General features: G+C 39.6%; 1 protein-coding gene across 1 annotated transcript in view; it reads right to left on the reverse strand.

Moving 5' to 3' along the window:
- Positions 1–777: 777 nt before the first annotated feature.
- LOC128664760 (uncharacterized) overlaps positions 778–24,236 on the reverse strand; it is a 28,042-nt gene continuing 4,583 nt past the window's right edge. The window contains exons 4-5 of the mRNA XM_053719568.1: positions 23,390–23,781; positions 778–867 (exon numbers count right to left, since the gene is read on the reverse strand). Of these exons, the coding sequence (XP_053575543.1) occupies positions 778–867; positions 23,390–23,781 (482 nt within the window). The remainder of the gene's footprint in view (positions 868–23,389; positions 23,782–24,236) is intronic.

The raw sequence follows: 24,236 nt of genomic DNA on the forward strand, positions 1-24,236 counted from the left end.
AAAAAAAGTAAAAAAAAATTAAATTTTAAAAATTTTGTACTGAAGCAGGGACACACCTACACACTGCTGCCGACACACTAGTGTGTCCCGACACACAGTTTGGAAAGCACTGATATACATCAATGTCCTATTTTGAGATTGTGGGCACAAATTTAAAAAGCTTTCTAGTGTCCATGGTACCTTTTAAATTTAAAGGGACATTAAAGAAATATTAAAGCTATTTGTCTTATTGACAATTTAATCTTTATTGCTAATAAATAACATAAAAGTATAAGAAAAAAAAATAAAAAATTTATTACATACTACAATTGCAGCCAAAAAAGAAAAACAAGTAGTATAATGGTAGGCCAGTTGCAAAGTGCCAGCAAAGATATTTTCCATGCCACCTTGGGTACAAGTGTCATAGGCTTGTGCTTGTCACTACTGTACATAGCTACATACAAGTGTAGCTAATGGGAATGCAGGGAAATGATACAGCTGGCACAATTGTCATATTAAGAAGGAAATAATTTCATTTTTTTTCACAAGCTAGGAGAACTAGAGTCCACATAATAGTGATTATAGGGGCACTGCTACCTAATTTCCTACTGTGCATTTTAAAGGTCAGATTTTGTTCATACCTTGTGGGTGTTAAACTATTTACATTCCTGGCAAGGAGGGTGATGACCCTTTGGTACATTAGTAGCTATTAGTATGGTATCTTTTTCACATTGTTACCAATTAAAGGTCGCAGGAGGTGAATACATGTCCACATTAGTCATTTCTGGGGCGACATGCTCAATAGAAAGCAGGTCGGGCTGGCCTGAGGGGCATGGGGTCATTTGTCACCTGGGACAATTCAATTTGATGGATTTGGGTCTGTGCAACCTGTTAATAAAATAAAACAGCAGTACCAGATGTGACCAAAAGGGGGGTCGGTGAGTCAATTACAACAGGACCTTCTGCATGGGAGCCCTCCTCAGGTCAAGTGTGTTACTGTAAAGATCATTGTTTATGAGTTGGCACTTGGCAGTGGGTCTTGTGGGTCTGTGTATCTGCTTTTACAAGCTGCTGTTGTGTACTGGTCATGCTGTTGTTCACTGCATTCTTGTTGTAATGTGATGGTCTGGTGAGTGCTTGTGTGTATTATACAAGACATCATTATATGCTGTGTGTGTTTGTTAGTTTTGTGTGTGCTTTTTTTACATGTGTTGTGCTGATCAGAATTAAAAAAAACTGCGCGGTAAAATTTAATGAAGTACTTATGCAGAACGATAAAGTTAATTTGAAGTGCCAGAACTGCATGCTACTTAAACGGAGCCAAGGCTTATATGGAAAAAAAAAAGGAAGAAAAAAAACAATAAGACATTCTTGGCAAATACAAATCCCTATTGGAAACAGACAAAAAGTAAAATGTAACCTTTGACGTAAAGAAAACCATGAAAGAAGGTGAAGAAAGGTGATAAGGGAAGAATCACAATTCATAGCATTCTATCGTAATTTCAATAACGTTTTTGAACATGTACCAATCCCAATATTTTTAAGAGACTCAGCAGGTCGAAAGAATAAATGGAAAAATATTGTTGGTTAGGCAGGGCTGATCTACATTTTCATTTTGCCTCTTTATTTGATTTTGTTTCCCTTCTGTTAAAGGCCCACACCTTCAGATTCTAATATAACAAAGTTTTGGTTATTCATTAGTAAAACAATGTAAAAAAAAATGATATTATTATTTTTTATTTTTTTGCCTCATTTTAGTGAACTTTCGCCATTTTTGATGTTGACATGATTACAATCAGCCATTTTATCTGCAGCATTTTTTTTAATTACAGTTTTTAGTGAAAACACTTAAAGGGACAGTATACACCAATTTTCCGTTAACTGCATGTAATAGACACTACTATAAAGAATAATATGCGCAGATACTGATATAAAAATCCAGTATAAAACCGTTTAAAAACTTACTTAGAAGCTTCCAGTTTGGCTCTGTTAAAAAGGATAGCTGGAACACCCACTAAAAGTGGTTCAATAGCAAAAAAAACAGACACTCCCCCCTCCCCCTTTCTCTGCATATGAAAAGACCCTTTACACAAACAGGAGCAAGCTGGAGTAGGTATACATTAGTATTCTCCTTTACTTTGGGGCTTGGTTAGGAGTCTGAAAATCAGCACAATGTTAAGCAAAACTATACATTTAAAAAAAAAGCAAAAAAAAGCTGTATAGGCTATATAAATGGATCATCTACAAAACATTTATGCAAAGAAAAATCTAGTGTATAATGTCCCTTTAAAGGGATATGAAACACAACATTTTTATTTCAAGATTAAGATACAGCATATTGTTTTAAAAGAACTTTCCAATTTCTTTATATTATCAGTTTTGCTTAATTTTCTTAGTATCGTTTATTGAAGGAGCAGCAATGCATTACTGGGTGCTAGCTGAACACATCTGTAAGCCAATGGCAAGAGGCATATATGCGCAGCCAAACTACAAAAAGAGGGGGGAGGTGGCGCCCAAAGGCTATCTGACAATTAATTATAGATTGAAAGTTACGTATATAATAAAGTATATAAATAAATAAATAAATAAATAAATAAGGCAAATGGCTATAGGTGTGAATTTCAAAAATGAACAATTTAATAGCACTTTAAATAATATTCACAATAATATGCAAAATTAATAAATTATCTAAAACACCGGTGTCAATAACTTTAACCTAAAAAACACAAAGGACTATCTCTCTAGATAATTCAATCCTCTTACTTAAAAATTGTAATATTGTACAATGCACTGGCAATACTAAAAATGCAACATAAATACTTAAGCTATGATTATGATACATAACATTCTGTGATTTCAAGACTCGGCGGTCTGTCTGCTTTAATCAGCTTAAATTAGAATGACCGTGATAAATAAGGTCAGTTTTGAGCTTTGGAAAGATTATAGTGATGCAATCGATTCCCTTCTAAATACAAGCGGGTTTCTAACCAATCTGTAAAAAAGACGGCTTTCTGTTAAATCATTAGTACAGCCTCTTATAGCCGACAGTATCTTTGTGGTTGCTGACAGTGTCATAGGGTTAAAACAGGTCTCGGAGCCTGTTCGTATATCAGTTGTTGGTGGGGATCCTTCCGGTCACAACTATGGTAAGTTTTGAGGTAGTTCTCACTTACCCGGTGTTCCGGTGTTTGGGGCGGTCACTTTCAACAACTCGCCTGAGATCCTACAGGACTTTGCTGTGTTGGTTGTAACGAACTGGGATAACACTGTTCCGTTTCTTCTAAGTGTGCACACTTCCGTAAGTCTCTGCTCCTACCGTCTGCTCAGTGATGCAAGTATTCACTAATACTGGCTTAAAGGTCCTGGGAGCCAAGGGGGTCCGTGTCTTCTCTGAACAAGCTGGATACTGGTATGGTCTCTACGTGTTTCAGCTCTCCAGGGAGCCTTTGTCAAGATGAATCTTGACAAAGGCTCCTTGGAGAGCTGAAACTCGTAGAGACCATACCAGTATCCAGCTTGTTCGGAGAAGACACGGACCCCCTTGGCATCTTAAAATTTGTAATTATTAATAACCTTGTTTATTTACATACAAAAAATAGCCAAATCCATAACCAACAAATACACCTCCACTTTACAGATAATGTTCTATTCAAATCCCTTAGAGAGACATACACACATACCTCTATGGTTTTGGAGCACAACTGCTTAATTGCACACGTTACATATTAGCATCACTTCTTAAAGGGATCACTCTACATACAGGCCATTTAACCAGTGGTCACTAAACCAACAAAATTGCCATTTTGTTTGGCATAAATCATGCACACGGATTTTTGGATTATGAAATCAGGAGATTAACAACTCAGATAATGATTTTGTGATGTAACAATTCCAAGTTTCAGGGGCATTAACGGACAAAGTATATTGTGATTACGTCTGGAAAAACTCGCTGACAATAACGGCTGTCATTAAGGTATTGTTATGTTAGAAAGCAAGTCGAAGATTGTGATAAACTTATATGTGTTTATCCCTAACAAAGCAATTAAACACTTAGCTTATGTCCCCCTTGGGAGCAGACGCACATTGAATCTCCTGAGCAAGGCATTGTCGTTGAACCAATAAGGAGCTCATATTTTTTAAAAAGGCCAATCAGCAGCCATGTCCTGCATAGGAGTTGCAATGTTTTGTGGCACCCCGGAGGGACATTAGCTATCATTTTAACCCTTTTTAGGGGGTTAAATGTGCACGAAACCCAACATTTTAGATAGAGCATACAATTTTAACCAATTTTCCAATTTACTTATATTAACAAATTTGTATAATTTTCTTAGTATCATTTATAGAAGGAATAGCAATGCATTACTAGGAGTTTGCTGAACAAATTGAGTGAGCCAATGAAAAGAAGCATTTATGTGCAGTCACCAATCAGCAGTTAGCACCTAATAGAGCATTGCTGCTCCTGAGCCTACCTGGGTCTGTTTTTCAACAAAGGACACCAAGAGAATAAAGCAAATTAGATTACAGAAGTAAATTGGAAAATTGTTTAAAATTGCTCGTTGTATCTGAATCACGCATGTTTACTTTTGACTTTATTGACCCTTTAAACAAGTTTTTAATTTAATTAGAATGTTCCTTTAAGTTGGTCAGTGTGTATTCTTGCTCTAACCCCTGACTGAAAAAATATGTATAGGATCTCTGAGCATATGCATCCGCCTGTCAGTATTCTGTCTGCAGATGTTTGATTGACAGTCAATTGCCAGCTCATTGGACCCCGGGGACGGCACCAGGAAAGTAAACACAATGCTGATCTTGGGGTTAAAAAAAGGCTAAAGTTAACTTTTTAACAACAACATTTATTACAAAACTGAGTTACATAGCTCCAAAATACATTTAGCTAAAATGCCCATTTAAGGCTACATGTTTCATGCTTCACAATTCTCTTATAGCTATCTAGCTTTTGATATAGCATAGTACTTTTATTAGTATTCTTTTACCTTCCACTTATTTACTCCCTGTCATATCCATTAGGGTTTCAAGGGTGTCTAAGAATGCTCTAATCATTTTCTTTGGTTCTTAGTTTAACTTTTCAGGGAGTGCCTGCAGGTCAAGGAGGGTAAAAAAAAAAGTTTGAAGTGCCCACTCATGTCTTTCTCAAATAAACTCCAATTTGCTGCAAACAGTGCTTTGCATTCAGTTGTTGCCAACACTGCCACCATGCAAAATATATAATGTTTCTAAGTATCCTTATCATTGATTTGGCCTGGCATTGTGCACGGTTATTCAACCAAGATGTTGGGCCAAACCTATCGTTATGGATAATACACAGTGGATGCTCTGTAATGGGTGATTTAATTTGATATCTATCTATATCTACAGATGTGGACGAAAAGTATTGATACCCTTATATTTAAAAGTATTGTTATCCTTGCATTTTAATGAAAAGTATTGAAATTAAAATATGTTTGGTCATCCTTAAATTGTGCAATTGTGCACAATGTATGTAGAAAATTCTTGTTTACTCTATAAATACATTCTAAAATGACCTGGATCAGGGCCAACCTTAGCATTTGTGGGGGCCCTGGGCAGGAAAAAATTTGTGGGGTCCCTCTCCCCAGTGCTTTTATTCCCCTCCCTTGTATGCCATGGCCCTTCTATGACCGACTCCTGTGCCAACATTCAATGATACCTATATAAAGAATAACACAAAATGTTTGACCTCCTAATACCATAAACTCTTCTCATAAACTAAATACAACATATACATTGCACCATCTCATAGCCTCACCTCTCACATTGCAGGGGCCTGACGTGGATAATACTACTGATACCCTTTAGAAATTACAGTAAAGAATTGTTTTGTGGTGATACTTCAAGCAGACTATTCTCCTTTAATTAGTATCACAGGTCTCTTTAATCTTATAATCACTTATTCAGCCAGTTTAAATAGAGAAAAGTACTATGCTGTTGTGTGTATCGCACTGAACATGGAAAAGAGAAGGGAAAACAGAGAGTTATCTAAGGAGGTTATAAAGAAGGTAATAGCCAAACATGGTCTATTTAGGCTATAAGATCATTTCTAAAAAGTTTGATGTTCCTGTGAACACTGTTGTTGATATTATTAAGAAGTGTAAGGAACATGACACCGTAGCCAGGAGGAGAAAGAAACAAGGACAACTTAAAAACAGATCCAAGCCGACAAAGCTCAAGGTGCAACAGTTGAGAGTCATACCATCCATTGCTGTCTGATTGAAATGGGGCTCCATGAAGAAGACTTAGGAAGACCCGACTTCTAAGAATGAAACACATAAAATCTCAGTGATGTTTTTGGGTTGCTTTGCTTCCACTGGTACTAAGTGCCTAGAATCTGTACAGGACACAATGAAATCAGAAGACTATCAAGGTATCATAGAGCTAAACATCCTGCTCAATGTCAGAAAGCTGCGTCTCAGATGCACAGGGCCGCCATCAGGGGTTGACAGGGGTGACTCCTGTCAGGGGCCCAATGGGCTAGGGGGGCCCCATGAGGCAAGAACTAAAAAAAAAAAAATATATTTTTGTTTTACATTTTGGCAGCCACCAGTGGGTACTACAGCAGAGTGCTAATTGAGCATGGGAAATGTTATTACAAGGAGTAAAGTATTAGCATTTGAGAGGATTTCTGAGTGTGCACAAAACTACTATGCACAGTGTGAGACAAACTTGGCACTTTGTTTGTAGAGTGAGTCAGACACAAGGAGTAAAGTATTAGCATTTGAGAGGATTTCTGAGTGTGCACAAAACTACTATGCACAGTGTGAGACAAACTTGGCACTTTGTTTGTAGAGTGAGTCAGACGGCTGATCACTTTCATTTGCAGAGTAGATAGGAATTACTTAGCAAATGTTTTTTATGTCTTTGTGCAATTTAAGATTGTAACTTCAGTGTGGTAGTAGTTGTATGGTGGGGCAAGGGGTCCATAAAAACACATTTTTTTTAGCAGCAGTGTATTTATGATTATTTGACAATGCTGTAGAAATTCTATATTTAAAACCATGCAGAAATGTTTCCTCCTCAATACACAAATTATATGTATTACATTCAAGTTTACTGCCCCTTTATGCAAGGACATTCCAGATACAAGGAGGCATTTTATCTAAGATTTTTACATCTGCATAACATGTTATACTCTCAGACTAAGGCCTAGATTTAGAGTTTTGTCGGTAACGACCCGCGTAGCTAACGCCGGGTTTTTTCTGGCCGCACCATAAAAATAACTCTGGTATTGAGAGTCCACAAAAAGGCTGCGTTAGGCTCCAAAAAAGGAGCGTAGAGCATTTTTAACGCAGCTTCAACTCTCGATACCAGAGTTTCTTACGCAAGCGCCAGCCTCAAAAACGTGCTTGTGCACGATTCCCCCATAGGAAACAATGGGGCTGTTTGAGCTGAAAAAAAAACCTAACACCTGCAAAAAAGCCGCGTTCAGCTCCTAACACAGCCCCATTGTTTGCTATGGGGAAACACTTCCTACGTCTGCACCTAACACCCTAACATGTACCCCGAGTCTAAACACCCCTAGCCTTACACTTATTAACCCCTAATCTGCCGCCCCCGCTATCGCTGACCCCTGCATATTATTTTTAACCCCTAATCTGCCGCTCCGTAAACCGTCGGGAGAAGAGGATGTTCCGTGTCGGAGGTCTGCAAGATGGATCCGGAAGAAAGAAGATTGAAGATGCCGTTGATAGAAGACTTCATCCGGATCATGGACCTCTTCAGCTCCCGCTTGGATGAAGACTTCATCCGGATCATGGACCTCTTCAGCTCCCGCTTGGATAAAGACTTCAGCCGGATCATGGACCTCTTCAGCCCCCCGCTTGGGCTTGGATCAGGACATCGGAGGAGCTCTTCAGGACGGATCGGTGAACCTGGTAGGGTGAAGACAAGGTAGGAAGATCTTCAGGGGCTTAGTGTTAGGTTTATTTAAGGGGGGTTTGGGTTAGATTAGGGGTATGTGGGTGGTGGGTTGTAATGTTGGGGGGGGTGTATTGTATGTTTTTTTTTACAGGCAAAAGAGCTGAATTTCTTGGGGCATGCCCTGCAAAGGGCCCTGTTCAGGGCTGGTAAGGTAAAAGAGCTTTGAAATGTAGTAATTTAGAATAGGGTAGGGCATTTTGTTATTTTGGGGGTCTTTGTTATTTTATTAGGGGGCTTAGAGTAGGTGTAATTAGTTTAAAATTGTTGTAATATTTTTCTTATGTTTGTAAATATTTTTTTATTTTTGTAACTTAGTTCTTTTTTATTTTTGTACTTTAGATAGTTTATTTCATTGTAGTTATTTGTAGGTATTGTATTTAATTTATTAATCCTAAAATAGCTACAATGTAATTATTCGTTATATTGTAGCTATATTAGGGTTTATTTTACAGGTAAGTATTTAGCTTTAAATAGGAATAATTTATTTAATAAGAGTTAATTCATTTCGTTAGATTAAAATTATATTTAATTTAGGGGGGTGTTAGTGTTAGGGTTAGACTTAGCTTTAGGGGTTAATACATTTATTAGAATAGCGGTGAGCTCCGGTCGGCAGATTAGGGGTTAATAATTGAAGTTAGGTGTTGGCGATGTTAGGGAGGGCAGATTAGGGGTTAATACTATTTATTATAGGGTTAGTGATGCGGATTAGGGGTTAATAACTTTATTATAGTAGCGGTGCGGTCCGCTCGGCAGATTAGGGGTTAATAAGTGTAGGCAGGTGGAGGCGACGTTGTGGGGGGCAGATTAGGGGTTAATAAATATAATATAGGGGTCGGCGGTGTTAGGGGCAGCAGATTAGGGGTACATAGCTATAATGTAGGTGGCAGCGCTTTGCGGTCGGCAGATTAGGGGTTAATTATTGTAGGTAGCTGGCGGCGACGTTGTGGGGGGCAGATTAGAGGTTAATAAATATAATACAGGGGTCGGCGGTGTTAGGGGCAGCAGATTAGGGGTACATAAGTATAACGTAGGTGGCGGTCGGCAGATTAGGGGTTAAAAAAATTTAATCGAGTGGCGGCGATGTGGGGGGGCCTCAGTTTAGGGGTACATAGGTAGTTTATGGGAGTTAGTGTACTTTAGAGTACAGTAGTTAAGAGCTTTATGAACCGGCGTTAGCCCAGAAAGCTCTTAACTACTGACTTTTTTCCTGCGGCTGGAGTTTTGTCGTTAGATGTCTAACGCTCACTTCAGACACGACTCTAAATACCGGAGTTAGAAAGATCCCATTGAAAAGATAGGATACGCAAGTGACGTAAGGGGATCTGCGGTATGGAAAAGTCGCGGCTGAAAAGTGAGCGTTAGACCCTATTTTGAGTGACTCCAAATACCGGAGTTAGCCTAAAACCAGCGTTAGGAGCCTCTAACGCTGGTTTTCACGGCTAACGCCAAACTCCAAATCTAGGCCTTAGATTGCTCATTGTTGGAAATGAGACAGGTTAACTTAAAACTGTTCAGTTTACTCTACAGCTGACTTAATTTTGAAATGCATACCAACAAGCTTAAATCCTGCATTTAACCAGATCTAATGGTATGAGTACCACAGCTTATGGTTCCACCAAGACCATATAGAGTACAGCATTTTCAAAATCCATAAGTACATCTGACAGATGGGAACATTTGTACACTATATTTGAAGTGGTGCTTTTCTTCATCTAGCCATCTACCCAGATCATTAATGTACAATTTTGAATTCACAGAATTATTTTTGTTTGCACATTTACAAATATGATTCTTTAAAAAGTGATCTCTGCATTTTTTTTTATAATGCATGTCACACACTGTTGATTTAGGGGATGCAAGGTGCATAAATGTTTCTTCCTGTGAGTGTTTCTTTTGGTGTCTGTGTTTATGTCTTTGTGCTTTGGTTTGTGTCTCTATGAGTGTGTATGTATTTTTTTTATGTTGGTATCTCTGGGAGGGTGGGTGTTTATGTATTTGTGCATTTTCTGTGGATGTCTGTGAGGGTGTGTGCATATGTCTTTGAGCTTTTTCTATGGGTGTCTCTGTGAGGGTGGGCATGTGTTTGTCTTTGTGTATTTTCTCTGGATGCCTCTGTGAGGGTGGGTGTGTATGTCTGTGTTTTCTGTGGATGACTCTGTGAGGGTGTGTGTGTGTGTGTGTGTGTATGTCTGTGTTTTCTGTGGAGGTCTCTGTGAGGGTGTGTATTTTCTGTGGGTGTCTCTGTGAGGGTGTGTGTATGTCTTTGTGTTTTCTGTGGATGTCTCAGTGAGGGTGTGTATGTATGTCTTTATGTGTTTTCTGTGGGTGTCTCTCTGTGTGTGTGTATGTCTTTGTGGGTTTTCTGAGGCTGTCTCTGTTGGTGTTTCCTTGGGTGTATGTGCAAGTTTGAGTTTGTGTGTGTGTGTCCTTTGTCTGTTGCTTTTTAGGACATTTTGACCTTACTACTGATTATGCACATCTTTCTACAGACTTTGAGACTAATGAGACCTTTCCGGAAGTCACCAATCTACCATTTAACCTTTAAATTATTGTTTACGCAGTTCAGGGCCCTTCCTTTCAGCCACTGCATGCTGTTGTCATCATTTAGTTGGCATCTTCCTTTACAAAAAGATAATAAGAACTCCATATTTTGTTTTCTAAATCTCCTTTTTTTTTTACAAAACTGTAGTTTACCTCATTACTTTTCAGTTCAATGTAAACAAGTGCTAAGTGTCTGTTTGGGTGTATGTGTCTGAGTTTCTTTGCGAGTGTATATATGTGAATCCTTATGTGTGCATGTGTGTGTGTGTTTCAGTGTATGTTACTACCTTTACAACATTTCCAAGTTTAAATAGACACTTAAGAATAAAGTGCATATACGTTTTAGTCACTTGGTCAAAAATTGCACATGTCAAAGGAGGGGGGGGGCCCTGATCAATGGTTAAGTCAGGGGCCCCAAAATTTCTAGTGGCGGCCCTGCAGATGCAGGTCATGGGTCCTCCAGCATGATAAGGACCTGAAACATACCTCAAAAAGCACCCAAGAATGGATTAGAAGAAAACATTTGACTATTCACAAGTAGCTTTCTAAGAGTCCAGGGCCTAGATTTGGAGTTTGGCGTTAGCCGTGAAAACCAGCGTTAGAGGCTCCTAACGCTGGTTTTAGGCTACCGCCGGTATTTGGAGTCACTCAAAATAGGGTCTAACGCTCACTTTTCAGCCGCGACTTTTCCATACCGCAGATCCCCTTACGTCAATTGCGTATCCTATCTTTTCAATGGGATTTTTCTAACTCGGGTATTTAGAGTCGTTTCTGAAGTGAGCGTTAGACATCTAACGACAAAACTCCAGCCGCAGGAAAAAAGTCAGTAGTTAAGAGCTTTCTGGCTAACGCCGGTTTATAAAGCTCTTAACTACTGTGCTCTAAAGTACACTAACACCCATAAACTACCTATGTACCCCTAAACCGAGGTCCCCCCACATCGCCGACACTCGAATAATTTTTTTAACCCCTAATCTGCCGACCGCCACCTACGTTATCCTTATGTACCCCTAATCTGCTGCCCCTAACACCGCCGACCCCTGTATTATATTTATTAACCCCTAATCTGCCCCCCTCAACGTCGCCTCCACCTGCCTACACTTATTAACCCCTAATCTGCCGACCGGACCTGAGCGCTACTATAATAAAGTTATTAACCCCTAATCCGCCTCACTAACCCTATAATAAATAGTATTAACCCCTAATCTGCCCTCCCTAACATCGCCGACACCTAACTTCAATTATTAACCCCTAATCTGCCGACCGGAGCTCACCGCTATTCTAATAAATGGATTAACCCCTAAAGCTAAGTCTAACCCTAACACTAACACCCCCCTAAGTTAAATATAATTTTAATCTAACGAAATTAATTAACTCTTATTAAATAAATTATTCCTAATTAAAGCTAAATACTTACCTGTAAAATAAATCCTAATATAGCTACAATATAAATTATAATTATATTATAGCTATTTTAGGATTAATATTTATTTTACAGGTAACTTTGTATTTATTTTAACCAGGTACAATAGCTAAAATAGTTAAAATAATTACAAATTTACCTGTAAAAGAAATCCTAACCTAAGTTACAATTAAACCTAACACTATACTATCAATAAATTAATTAAATAAACTACCTACAATTAACCTAGCACTACACTATCAATACATTAATTAAATACAATTCCTACAAATAAATACAATTAAATAAACTTGCTAAAGTACAAAAAATAAAAAAGAACTAAGTTACAAAAAATAAAAAAATATTTACAAACATAAGAAAAATATTACAACAATTTTAAACTAATTACACCTACTCTAAGCCCCCTAATAAAATAACAAAGCCCCCCAAAATAAAAAAATGCCCTACCCTATTCTAAATAACTAAAGTTCAAAGCTCTTTTACCTTACCAGCCCTGAACAGGGCCCTTTGCGGGGCATGCCCCAAGAAGTTCAGCTCTTTTGCCTGTTAAAAAAAACATACAATACCCAAGCCCCCCAACATTACAACCCACCACCCACATACCCCTAATCTAACCCAAACCCCCCTTAAATAAACCTAACACTAAGCCCCTGAAGATCTTCCTACCTTATCTTCACCATACCAGGTTCACCGATCCGTCCTGAAGATCTCCTCCGATGTCCTGATCCAAGCCCAAGCGGGGGGCTGAAGAGGTCCATGATCCGGATGAAGTCTTCATCCAAGCGGGAGCTGAAGAGGTCCATGATCCGGATGAAGTCTTCTATCAACGGCATCTTCAATCTTCTTTCTTCCAGATCCATCTTGCAGACCTCCGACGCGGAACATCCTGCTGGCCCGACGGACTAACGACGAATGACGGTTCCTTTAAGGGACGTCATCCAAGATGGCGTCCCTCGAATTCCGATTGGCTGATAGGATTCTATCAGCCAATCGGAATTAAGGTAGGAATATTCTGATTGGCTGATGGAATCAGCCAATCAGAATCAAGTTCAATCCGATTGGCTGATCCAATCAGCCAATCAGATTGAGCTCGCATTCTATTGGCTGATCGGAACAGCCAATAGATTGCGAGCTCAATCTGATTGGCTGATTGAATCAGCCAATCGGATTGAACTTGAATCTGATTGGCTGATTCCATCAGCCAATCAAAATTTTCCTACCTTAATTCTGATTGGCTGATAGAATCCTATCAGCCAAACGGAATTCGAGGGATGCCATCTTGGATGACGTCCCTTAAAGGAACCGTCATTCGTCGTTAGTCCGTCGGGCCAGCAGGATGTTCCGCGTCGGAGGTCTGCAAGATGGATCCGGAAGAAAGAAGATTGAAGATGAGGTGATAGAAGACTTCATCCGGATCATGGACCTCTTCAGCTCCCGCTTGGATGAAGACTTCATCCGGATCATGGACCTCTTCAGCTCCCGCTTGGATGAAGACTTCATCTGGATCATGGACCTCTTCAGCCCAGCGCTTGGGCTTGGATCAGGACATCGGAGGAGCTCTTCAGGACGGATCGGTGAACCTGGTATGGTGAAGATAAGGTAGGAAGATCTTCAGGGGCTTAGTGTTAGGTTTATTTAAGGGGGGTTTGGGTTAGATTAGGGGTATGTGGGTGGTGGGTTGTAATGTTGGGGGGCTTGGGTATTGCATGTTTTTTTTTACAGGCAAAAGAGCTGAACTTCTTGGGGCATGCCCCGCAAAGGGCCCTGTTCAGGGCTGGTAAGGTAAAAGAGCTTTGAACTTTAGTTATTTAGAATAGGGTAGGGCATTTTTTTATTTTGGGGGGCTTTGTTATTTTATTAGGGGGCTTAGAGTAGGTGTAATTAGTTTAGAATTGTTGTAATATTTTTCTTATGTTTGTAAATATTTTTTTATTTTTTGTAACTTAGTTCTTTTTTATTTTTTGTACTTTAGCAAGTTTATTTAATTGTATTTATTTGTAGGAATTGTATTTAATTAATTTATTGATAGTGTAGTGTTAGGTTAATTGTAGGTAGTTTATTTAATTAATTTATTGATAGTATAGTGTTAGGTTTAATTGTAACTTAGGTTAGGATTTCTTTTACAGGTAAATTTGTAATTTTTTTAACTATTTAATAGCTATTGTACCTGGTTAAAATAAATACAAAGTTACCTGTGAAATAAATATTAATCCTAAAATAGCTATAATATAATTATAATTTATATTGTAGCTATATTAGGATTTATTTTACAGGTAAGTATTTAGCTTTAATTAGGAATAATTTATTTAATAAGAGTTAATTAATTTCGTTAGATTACAATTATATTTAATTTAGGGGGGTGTTAGTGTTAGGGTTAGACTTAGCTTTAGGGGTTAATCCATTTATTAGAATAGCGGTGAGCTCCAGTCGGCAGATTAGGGGTTAATAATTGAAGTTAGGTGTCGGCGATGTTAGGGAGGGCAGATTAGGGGTTAATACTATTTATTATAGGGTTAGTGAGGCGGATTAGGGGTTAATAACTTTATTATAGTAGCGCTCAGGTCCGGTCGGCAGATTAGGGGTTAATAAGTGTAGGCAGGTGGAGGCGACGTTGTGGGGGGCAGATTAGGGGTTAATAAATATAATATAGGGGTCGGCGATGTTAGGGCAGCAGATTAGGCGTACATAGGGATAATGTAAGTAGCGGCGGTTTACGGAGCGGCAGATTAGGGGTTAATAATAATATGCAGGGGTCGGCAATAGCGGGGCGGCAGATTAGGGGTTAATAAGTGTAAGGTTAGGGGTGTTTAGACTCGGGGTACATGTTAGAGTGTTAGGTGCAGACGTAGGAAGTGTTACCGCATAGCAAACAATGGGGCTGCGTTAGGAGCTGAACGCAGCTTTTTTGCAGGTGTTAGGTTTTTTTTCAGCTCAAACAGCCCCATTGTTTCCTATGGGAGAATCGTGCACGAGCACGTTTTTGAGGCTGGCCGCGTCCGTAAGCAACTCTGGTATCGAGAGTTGAAGCTGCGTTAAAAATGCTCTACGCTCCTTTTTTGGAGCCTAACACAGCCTTTATGTGGACTCTCAATACCAGAGTTATTTTTATGGTGCGGCTAGAAAAAAGCCGGCGTTAGTTTTTCGGGTCGTTACCGACAAAACTCCAAATCTACGCGCAGGTCTGAATCCCATCAAACATCTGTGGAAAGAGCTGAAACTCGCAGATGGGAAAAGGCACCCATCAAACCTAAGTGAACTGGAGCAGTTTGCTTGAGAAGAGTGAGGCAAAACCCTAGTCGCAAAGTGTAGAAATCTTATTCAGAGATACAGAAAGCACTTGATTGCAGTTATTGTCTCCAAGGCTGTGCTACAAAATTTTTGTCCGTGGCATTTTCATTTGTTTTACTGTTTAAAGTAATATGTGAAATCATAAATCAAAAGTGAACTTTTGGTTCTATTACATTTGAAATAAAGAATGGTGGATACCAAATACATTTGTCAATTTCTACTTAGTTCAGAGAAAAATATGCATTTTCCTAAAAAAGTTGAAGGGTACCAACACTTTTGGCCACATCTAAATATATCCTCCAATGGAAAACACTGGTAGTTCATGTTTTGTGTATAATGGTATACAGATAATATATGTCACTAAACTCACATCAAAGGCAATTTTTATGTATTTGTTTTTATATAAAATAAAATACAGATGCTGTAAAATTATCAGTTAAGTCCTGTTCTTCAGGTTATTTAAGAATATGTACACATTTTTAAACTTGGAGGCTTTTTTTAATGGGACGCTTTGTCATATTGCTGATATATATTTTATATTATTTCATTATTATCTTATATTATTACATAATTAGAGACCTTTCAATATAACTGGTATCTGGTAAAATCCATTATGATTATTAGATGGATTTGAAAAAGAAGCTTAAAAACAAAACAGAAATGCACTGATAAGGACAGTTAGTGCTCTCAGTGCCACATCATGTGCCATAGGCACTTTGTTTCTTATGCCCCCTCCCCCTTTGTATACATGAGAAGAGAAGGCGCCACTTAACAGCAGTTACCTTTCTTACCATTGGACTCGCTCCAACTTAAGTTATTTTGGTCTGGATCATGTGACCTCTCTGACCAATAAGAGCAGAGTGCTGTCATTGAGGTTGGAGCAAATGTCCTTAGAAGAGAAGTCAGTAATTATTTTTGCACCAGTCCAAATGAACTTACAACAATTTTTTCTTATTTATTAAAAATACATTCTTCAACCTCAAAATTATTTTATTCTTTTGATTTATGTGGGCCCCTTAAGGTTTGTGAGCTCTATGCCCTATAAATGTACATTCAGTAGTTTTGTGAGGTCATGAATGGGGAAGATAGCGGCTGCCAGCAGCATTTGGCTATTTACGGCACTTTCACATGAAGAAATCCAGCTCTGAAAACAGCCAACTGCCACTGGTGGCCACTATCTTCACCATTTGTGACCTCACAAAACTGCTGAATGCACATCCCTACTAGGCACTGTGCATAAGTAGATCCTGAGTGCTCTATCTGAATATGTGTGGAATTAGGTTCTACTGAGTTAGACATCATTCAGAATGGGATAATCACATATCAGAAAGGTCTTTTTTTTGTAATTAAAATACAGTTACCAGCTCCTTATAGTCTTACTTCATTCCCACACTTCCTACAATGTCACCTTTCTATAGACTCCTGCATTAAGGGGTGGAACTTTCCACTAATATAATAGTCCTGTAGTAAAGAAAATGGACTTTTCCCTCTATTTCAAAATAAGTGGAAAATATATTTTTAAGGTTTCAATGAGTTGCCCAGTAGATGCCTATGACCCCTATATAGGCTATACATTATGCCTTATCTAAATAAATAATTCAATACAACACAAGGATGGGTGTAAAGGCCGCAGCCCGCATTTATTTAAATAATTTTAAATAACATTCATAAATTCAACAATTATATTAATCATAAACTTCTAACTTTAAAACATAAGGTGCAAGAGCACCGAGATGTACCTTCCCCCGGTTTACAACCAGGTACATCCCCCCAAAACTCTCCCGCCTCTTTAGGGAGGTACCAGCTTACTTAACCTCCAGATCTAAATCACCCCGCCATACCAACAAAACCCCAGCCTGCTGCGACAAATTCAACAAACAGGGAGGGAGGGAGGGAAATTTTCCCTTGCGTTTGTATAAGCTTGTTATAATTATATTTCTTGTTTGTTTGTTCACTATGGGAAGTGAAACATACAGGATTTCTTATAGCAATTATTATAGGAATTGACAAAAAATATGTATAGTGTTACAGGTTGGTTAACAGAATAAGACTTTTGCTAGGTTAACCTATCTGTGTTAATATTTGCCAGCTAGATAGTTTTATCCTACAAACACTGTAGTCTGCAGTAAACTAATTAGGCAGGGTTAAAGTTCAGGTTCATGCAATAATACTGTCCAGATAATCAGTGAGATATTGATCAAAGTAGATACTGAAGCGAATGTAATATAAGGTATCAAGTAATAGTATTGGTAAACATACGACCTGATAATCAGTTCTGGAAACAGAGGTGTGCAAAGTTATATGAGAGACCGCGGAGGTTTGCGGCTTGCAGCGTGGAGCTGTGTGAGAATGGCTCCAGGCGGTAGCTGATGACGTCAGCGGGTAGCAGCCGATACTGGTCTGAGACAAGCCGAAAGTACAAGCTGCGGTTAGTAGCGAGAGCGAGAGTGCCGCTCTGAGATGCTGGGGAAATTTAGGTGGAGCCGGATTGGCTCAGTTTCACACACAGTTCACTGAGAATTGCAGATAATCCAGCATAGAAGAGAGGCAAAGGTGTGTCTTAAATAGGCAGGTGCATTCATTAAAGGGGCAGTGAGCAGAGAAAAAAGGAAGGATCTGACATATCCCCCCCCCAAGAACACCCACAGCGAGGGTTCTAAGGACAAGGTCTTTCCGGATTTCTACGGTGGAAAAGTGAAACACACCTGGGGGCCGTGACTGAAGTAGCAGGTTCCCATGAGTCTTCAGAATGATCATACCCTTTCCATCGTACTAGATATTCCAAAACACCCCTTCGCCTCCTGGAGTCAAGAATAGCTTCTATCTCATATTCCAAATCCTGGGAAAGAACATGTGTAACGGAATCCACGGTAAATCTGTCGGAAAGACAGGGTTTAACCAGGGAGACATGGAAAGTCGGGTGCAACTTATATGAGTGAGGCAGTTGTAGAGTGACAGTAGCTGGATTCCTAACGGCAATTATAGGAAAAGGACCTATAAATAGCTTACTCATTTTCTTGGAGGGTGTATGTAAGCGCAAATTTTTTGTTGACAACCAGACTAGTTGTCCAACCTGGTAGACAGGTTGAGGCTTATGCCGCAAGTCATAATAACGTTTATGGGATGCTTGTGCATGTTTTATGTTGTCTCGAGCAACTGACAAGGTCTGGGAGATGTCATTCACAGTGTCGTTGACTTTAGGACAGGGAGATGGTGTATAAGGAAGGAAGCTGATTCTGGGATGGAGTCCATGATTGAGAAAGAAAGGGCTAAAGCCAGTTGAAGAATTCTTAGCGTTGTTGTAGGCGAATTCTGCCAGAGCTAGATGGTCAGCCCATTGATCCTGTTGGTTGGAGCAAAAGCAGCGAAGGTACTGCTCCAACCACTGATTGGTGCGCTCTGCCTGTCCATTCGTTTGTGGATGATATGAAGTTGTGAGCTTTTGAGTTACTTGTAGAGTATTACATAAATGTCTCCAAAAGCGAGAGGTGAATTGTGATCCTCTGTCCGAAAGGAGTACCATAGGCAACCCATGTAATCTAACAACGTTCCTGATAAACAAGTCGCAAGTTTGTTGTGCAGTGGGTACTCCTATAGCTGGTATGAAATGCGCCATCTTTGTTAGTAAATCAACTACTACAAAAATGGAGGTGTAGGACAAAGATTTTGGTAGATCGACAATAAAATCCATTGCGAGATGAGTCCAAGGAGTTTCTGGAACTGGATATGGTTGTAGAAGTCCCATTGGAGATTGATGTGATGGTTTACACGTGGCACAAATACCACAATTTGAAATATAGTCTTCTACAGAGGAAAGCATAGTTGGCCACCAGTAATTACGCTTAAGTAGCTCTAGAGTTTTTTGTATGCCTAAGTGTCCCGTGAGTGGGGAATCATGATGAGCTCGTAAAAGAGAAATTCTATACTGAGGTGGTATGTATAGATGTTTACCATGGTAATATAAACCATCTGGATTTCTTTGCAGAAGATGAGTTGGTTTTGTGGAATCCTGATTTTGAGCTTTCTGGAACTGAGGATCTTTATGAACGAGTAGACCTAAAAAGTTTGATGAGGGTATAACTGTAGACGGGGTTTCCACATTGAGCGGTCTAATGTCTTTGCGGGAGAGGGCGTCAGCTTTGCCGTTTCGACTACCAGGTCTGTAGGTGATGAGATAATTGAATCGTGAGAAATAGAGATTCCAGCGGAGTTGTCTGGAGGAGAGAGTCCTACTTTGTTGTAAATATTGTAAATTTTTGTGATCTGTAATAACGATAATAGGGTGTAAAGCTCCCTCTAATAGATGTCGCCATTGCTCAAATGCAGTTTTGATGGCCAGTAATTCCTTTTCCCCTATGGGGTAATTTCGTTCAGCTGGTAGCATGAGCCTGGAAAGATAGGCGACAGGATGCATCACATCAGTAAGTGATTGTTTCTGTGACAACACTGCCCCCAGAGCATAATCTGACGCATCAACCTCTACAATAAATTGTAAATCTGGGTCTGGGAATTTAAGAATAGGTGCCGTGGTGAAGTCAGTTTTCAACTGTTGGAAGACTCTCTGACAGTCAGATGTCCAGTTAAAAGTGTTTGTGTGTTTTGTTAAATCAGTAAGTGGTTTAGCAGTCTGGGCGAAATTACGAATAAACTTTCGATAGAAATTCGCAAAACCAAGGAATCTTTGTACTTGTTTGCGATTTTTTGGGGTAGGCCACTGAGTGATAGCATGGATTTTAGAGTCATCCATCTTAATACCAGTGTTCGATATAATGTAACCCAAGAAAGTGACTTGACTGCAATGAAATTCACACTTTTCTAGTTTAGCGTATAACTTATGTTGACGAAGTCTTGCTAACACTGTTCTCACGTGGGTCACATGTTGTTGTATAGTATCAGAATAGATCAAGATGTCGTCAAGATAAACTACTATAAAGGTGTCCAAGATGTCTTTAAAAATGTCATTTATGAAACATTGGAATGTAGCTGGAGCGTTACATAACCCAAAAGGCATAACGGTATATTCATACAAGCCATAACGAGTTCTGAAAGCTGTTAACCATTCGTCTCCAGCTCTCATTCTTATAAGATTGTAAGCACCCCTGAGGTCCAATTTTGTGAAGACTTTGGCAGTGCGCAATCTTTCTATCAATTCAGGGATGAGGGGTAATGGGTAGCGATTTTTCTTGGTACGTTTGTTTAACTCCCTGTAGTCAATAATTGGTCTGAGTGACTGATCTTTGTTTTTAACAAAAAATATACCTGCGCCAGCAGGTGAGGTGGAAGGTCTAATAAACCCTTTTGCTAGATTTTCCTGTAGATATAATTTTAGGTGATCTAATTCGGGTTTAGATAGGGGGTATATGTGACCCACTGGTATTGTGGAGCCAGGTAAGAGGTCTATAGGACAGTCGTAGGTCCTGTGTGGCGGAAGTGTCTGTGCATCAGTCTTGTTAAATACGTCTTGGAAATCAGTATATTCGGATGGCAACTGAGAAGTAGATGAGAGAAGAATGTTATTGAGAGGGAAACAAGTTTGAGAGCAGTAGGAAGACGTTAGGTCTACAGTCAATTTGTGCCAGTCAAAGATAGGTTTATGGAGTTGTAACCAAGTAAGACCTAATATAACAGGATATAGAGGACTAGGTATAATGTCAAAGCTGATAGATTCTCTATGTCCTGTGGAGGTGCACATAAGTAAGGGAGTGGTTTCAAGAGTTACTGGACCATAGGATAATGAAGACCCATCAACCAAATTTATAGAAACAGGAGACATTTTTGCTTGTGAGGGTATTTTATTTCTATTTACAAAATCACAATCAATGTAATTTCCTGAAGCGCCTGTATCAATAATCGCATCAATCTTTAGGCAATGTAGATCCCACTGTAAAGTAAAAGACATAGAAATATGTGGTTGTTTTGGTCTGTTTAGTGAAAGACTAAGAAATGTTGAAGAAGTCTTACCGTTTTTTGTCTTTTTTAAGAGAGGACAAGCTGTCAGGTCATGCTCAGGGGCAGCGCAGTACATACACAGACGATGAGTGCGTCTTCTGCCCTTCTCCTCAGGTGATAAAGGACCTCTGATAAATCCAATATCCATTGGAGTCTCATTATCCCTAGAGGGTACTGGTGGAGTATTCTGTCTCTTGTATGAGGTTGGGGTGTTTGCCCTCTCTTGTTTGCGTTCCCTTATACGCCTATCAATTGTAGTACAATGTGTGAAGAGATCCTCCAAATGCTCTGGTACACCAGTACGGGAGAGCTCATCTTTGATGTCTTCTGAAAGCCCAATCCTGAACTGATGTCTAAGCGAGGGTTCATTCCACTTTGATTCAATTGCATAGATTTTAAATTGTGATATATAATTTTCTACAGGTTGTCTGCCCTGTCTCAAGGCCCTGAGAGAGGATTCGGCAGATTCCTGTTTAAAAGGATCTTCATATAGTGAGGATAGAGCCTTTAGAAAATCCTGTATAGAGTTTAGAATGGGATTCTGATTTTCAAACAAACTATCCGCCCAGACACGGGGTTCACCCCTTAAATAAGAGATAGTAGTCAACACCTTAATTCTATCAGTGCTATAAGTTCTGGGTTTTAGTTCAAACATCAAAAGACAAGCATTTCTAAATTCCTTAAACATTGCTCTATTACCACTAAATTTGTCAGGAAAAGACACCTGTGGTTCAGGATGTGCTTCTGAATGTGCAGTTTTAGCAGTATACATATCTCTAAGGCAATCTTTGAGCACCTGATTTTCAGTTTGCACATCTCTGAGAGTTAAATTTACAGAATCCATACGTTGAGTTAAAGTGGCAATTTGGTTTGCAATTTCTGTCATATCCATAGTGCTATACCTGTATTTAGAGGCTGGATTATACTGTTATAATTATATTTCTTGTTTGTTTGTTCACTATGGGAAGTGAAACATACAGGATTTCTTATAGCAATTATTATAGGAATTGACAAAAAATATGTATAGTGTTACAGGTTGGTTAACAGAATAAGACTTTTGCTAGGTTAACCTATCTGTGTTAATATTTGCCAGCTAGATAGTTTTATCCTACAAACACTGTAGTCTGCAGTAAACTAATTAGGCAGGGTTAAAGTTCAGGTTCATGCAATAATACTGTCCAGATAATCAGTGAGATATTGATCAAAGTAGATACTGAAGCGAATGTAATATAAGGTATCAAGTAATAGTATTGGTAAACATACGACCTGATAATCAGTTCTGGAAACAGAGGTGTGCAAAGTTATATGAGAGACCGCGGAGGTTTGCGGCTTGCAGCGTGGAGCTGTGTGAGAATGGCTCCAGGCGGTAGCTGATGACGTCAGCGGGTAGCAGCCGATACTGGTCTGAGACAAGCCGAAAGTACAAGCTGCGGTTAGTAGCGAGAGCGAGAGTGCCGCTCTGAGATGCTGGGGAAATTTAGGTGGAGCCGGATTGGCTCAGTTTCACACACAGTTCACTGAGAATTGCAGATAATCCAGCATAGAAGAGAGGCAAAGGTGTGTCTTAAATAGGCAGGTGCATTCATTAAAGGGGCAGTGAGCAGAGAAAAAAGGAAGGATCTGACAAAGCTACAGAGGACTGGAATATTCCCGCCCAAGCACCAAGTAACCGTTACTTGGCTCCGCCCCCAACATTAGACGGCTCCATTCGCCAGAATAGGGGTCACATTCCCCTCCGTCAAATTCTTTCCTCCAGGGAGTCCTGACCCCTATATAGGCTATACATTATGCCTTATCCAAATAAATAATTCAATACAACACAAGGATGGGTGTAAAGGCCGCAGCCCGCATTTATTTAAATAATTTTAAATAACATTCATAAATTCAACAATTATATTAATCATAAACTTCTAACTTTAAAACATAAGGTGCAAGAGCACCGAGATGTACCTTCCCCCGGTTTACAACCAGGTACATCCCCCCAAAACTCTCCCGCCTCTTTAGGGAGGTACCAGCTTACTTAACCTCCAGATCTAAATCACCCCGCCACAGCACACCACTGCGTGCCTACCCCACACGGGCTAAGGCCTTTAACACTGCTTCTTTGATGTTAAAGTTAAAGAGGTGGAGCCCCACCTCATTCAAATGCACACCATCCTTTAAAAAGAAACAACGCCCAGTCTCCCCTTCGAATTCAACATGGCGAATGCCAAACCCCCCAATCCTACAAACAAAACTACTAATTGATCTATTCACCTTTTTTCTAGAGGCCTCCAGCTTCTTCACATCCCATGCTGCTCTCCAGACTGACCTGGGTTCAATGTCAGACCATACTATTACCATATCAGGGAACAACTCCCGCAACCTAACCAAATCCCTCTTAATTCTGTCCAGCAAATCCTTCTGTGATAGAAAACCTAAATCGTTCCCACCTGCATGTACAATTAGAATCGCTGGAGGCCGAAATAGCCTAGCATAATCAACAATCTTTTTTAACAATTGGTCCCACCTCAATCCTCTAGTCCCAAACCACCTCAACTTCACTGTCTCCTCATTCATCTTCAGCTGTGTTCCCTGATCTGTACTTGCCGCTGCCTTCCGGGCCCAATAAATGTAAGAATGCCCCACAATCCAACAATGTACTGGACCTGTCAAGACAAAATAAAAAACCTAAACTCTCATATCAGGCCTGACATAAGACTTAAAACAACCAGACTTCCAGCCACCAATTCTCTTAATCACACTCTCACCCAAACCTAAATTGGCCGCCTCCGTCGCCGCCCCAATTCGAAAAGAATGAGTACCAAACTCCTCAGCCACATAGCCCAAACTTGTCAACACCTTTCTAAACACAGCCAAAAACTGAAAGCGCGAGAGACTTGAACCATCTTGATGCACAAATAAAGGCAAAAAACCAACTGGGCGCACCTCCAAAAAGGCCTCCAATACCAACACTGGACAACAACTCCCTTTAGTCTCATTAATCCGGATCCACCTCCCCACCCCTTTTTGATCCGTCTTCGATTTCCTCAACCACACCCACAACACCTTATCCTTGATAGATACATCTCGTGCCCACAAACCTCCTTAATCATGCCTATTA

This window comes from Bombina bombina, chromosome 6 (genome assembly GCF_027579735.1).
Source record: "Bombina bombina isolate aBomBom1 chromosome 6, aBomBom1.pri, whole genome shotgun sequence".
Classification (NCBI taxonomy): domain Eukaryota; kingdom Metazoa; phylum Chordata; class Amphibia; order Anura; family Bombinatoridae; genus Bombina; species Bombina bombina.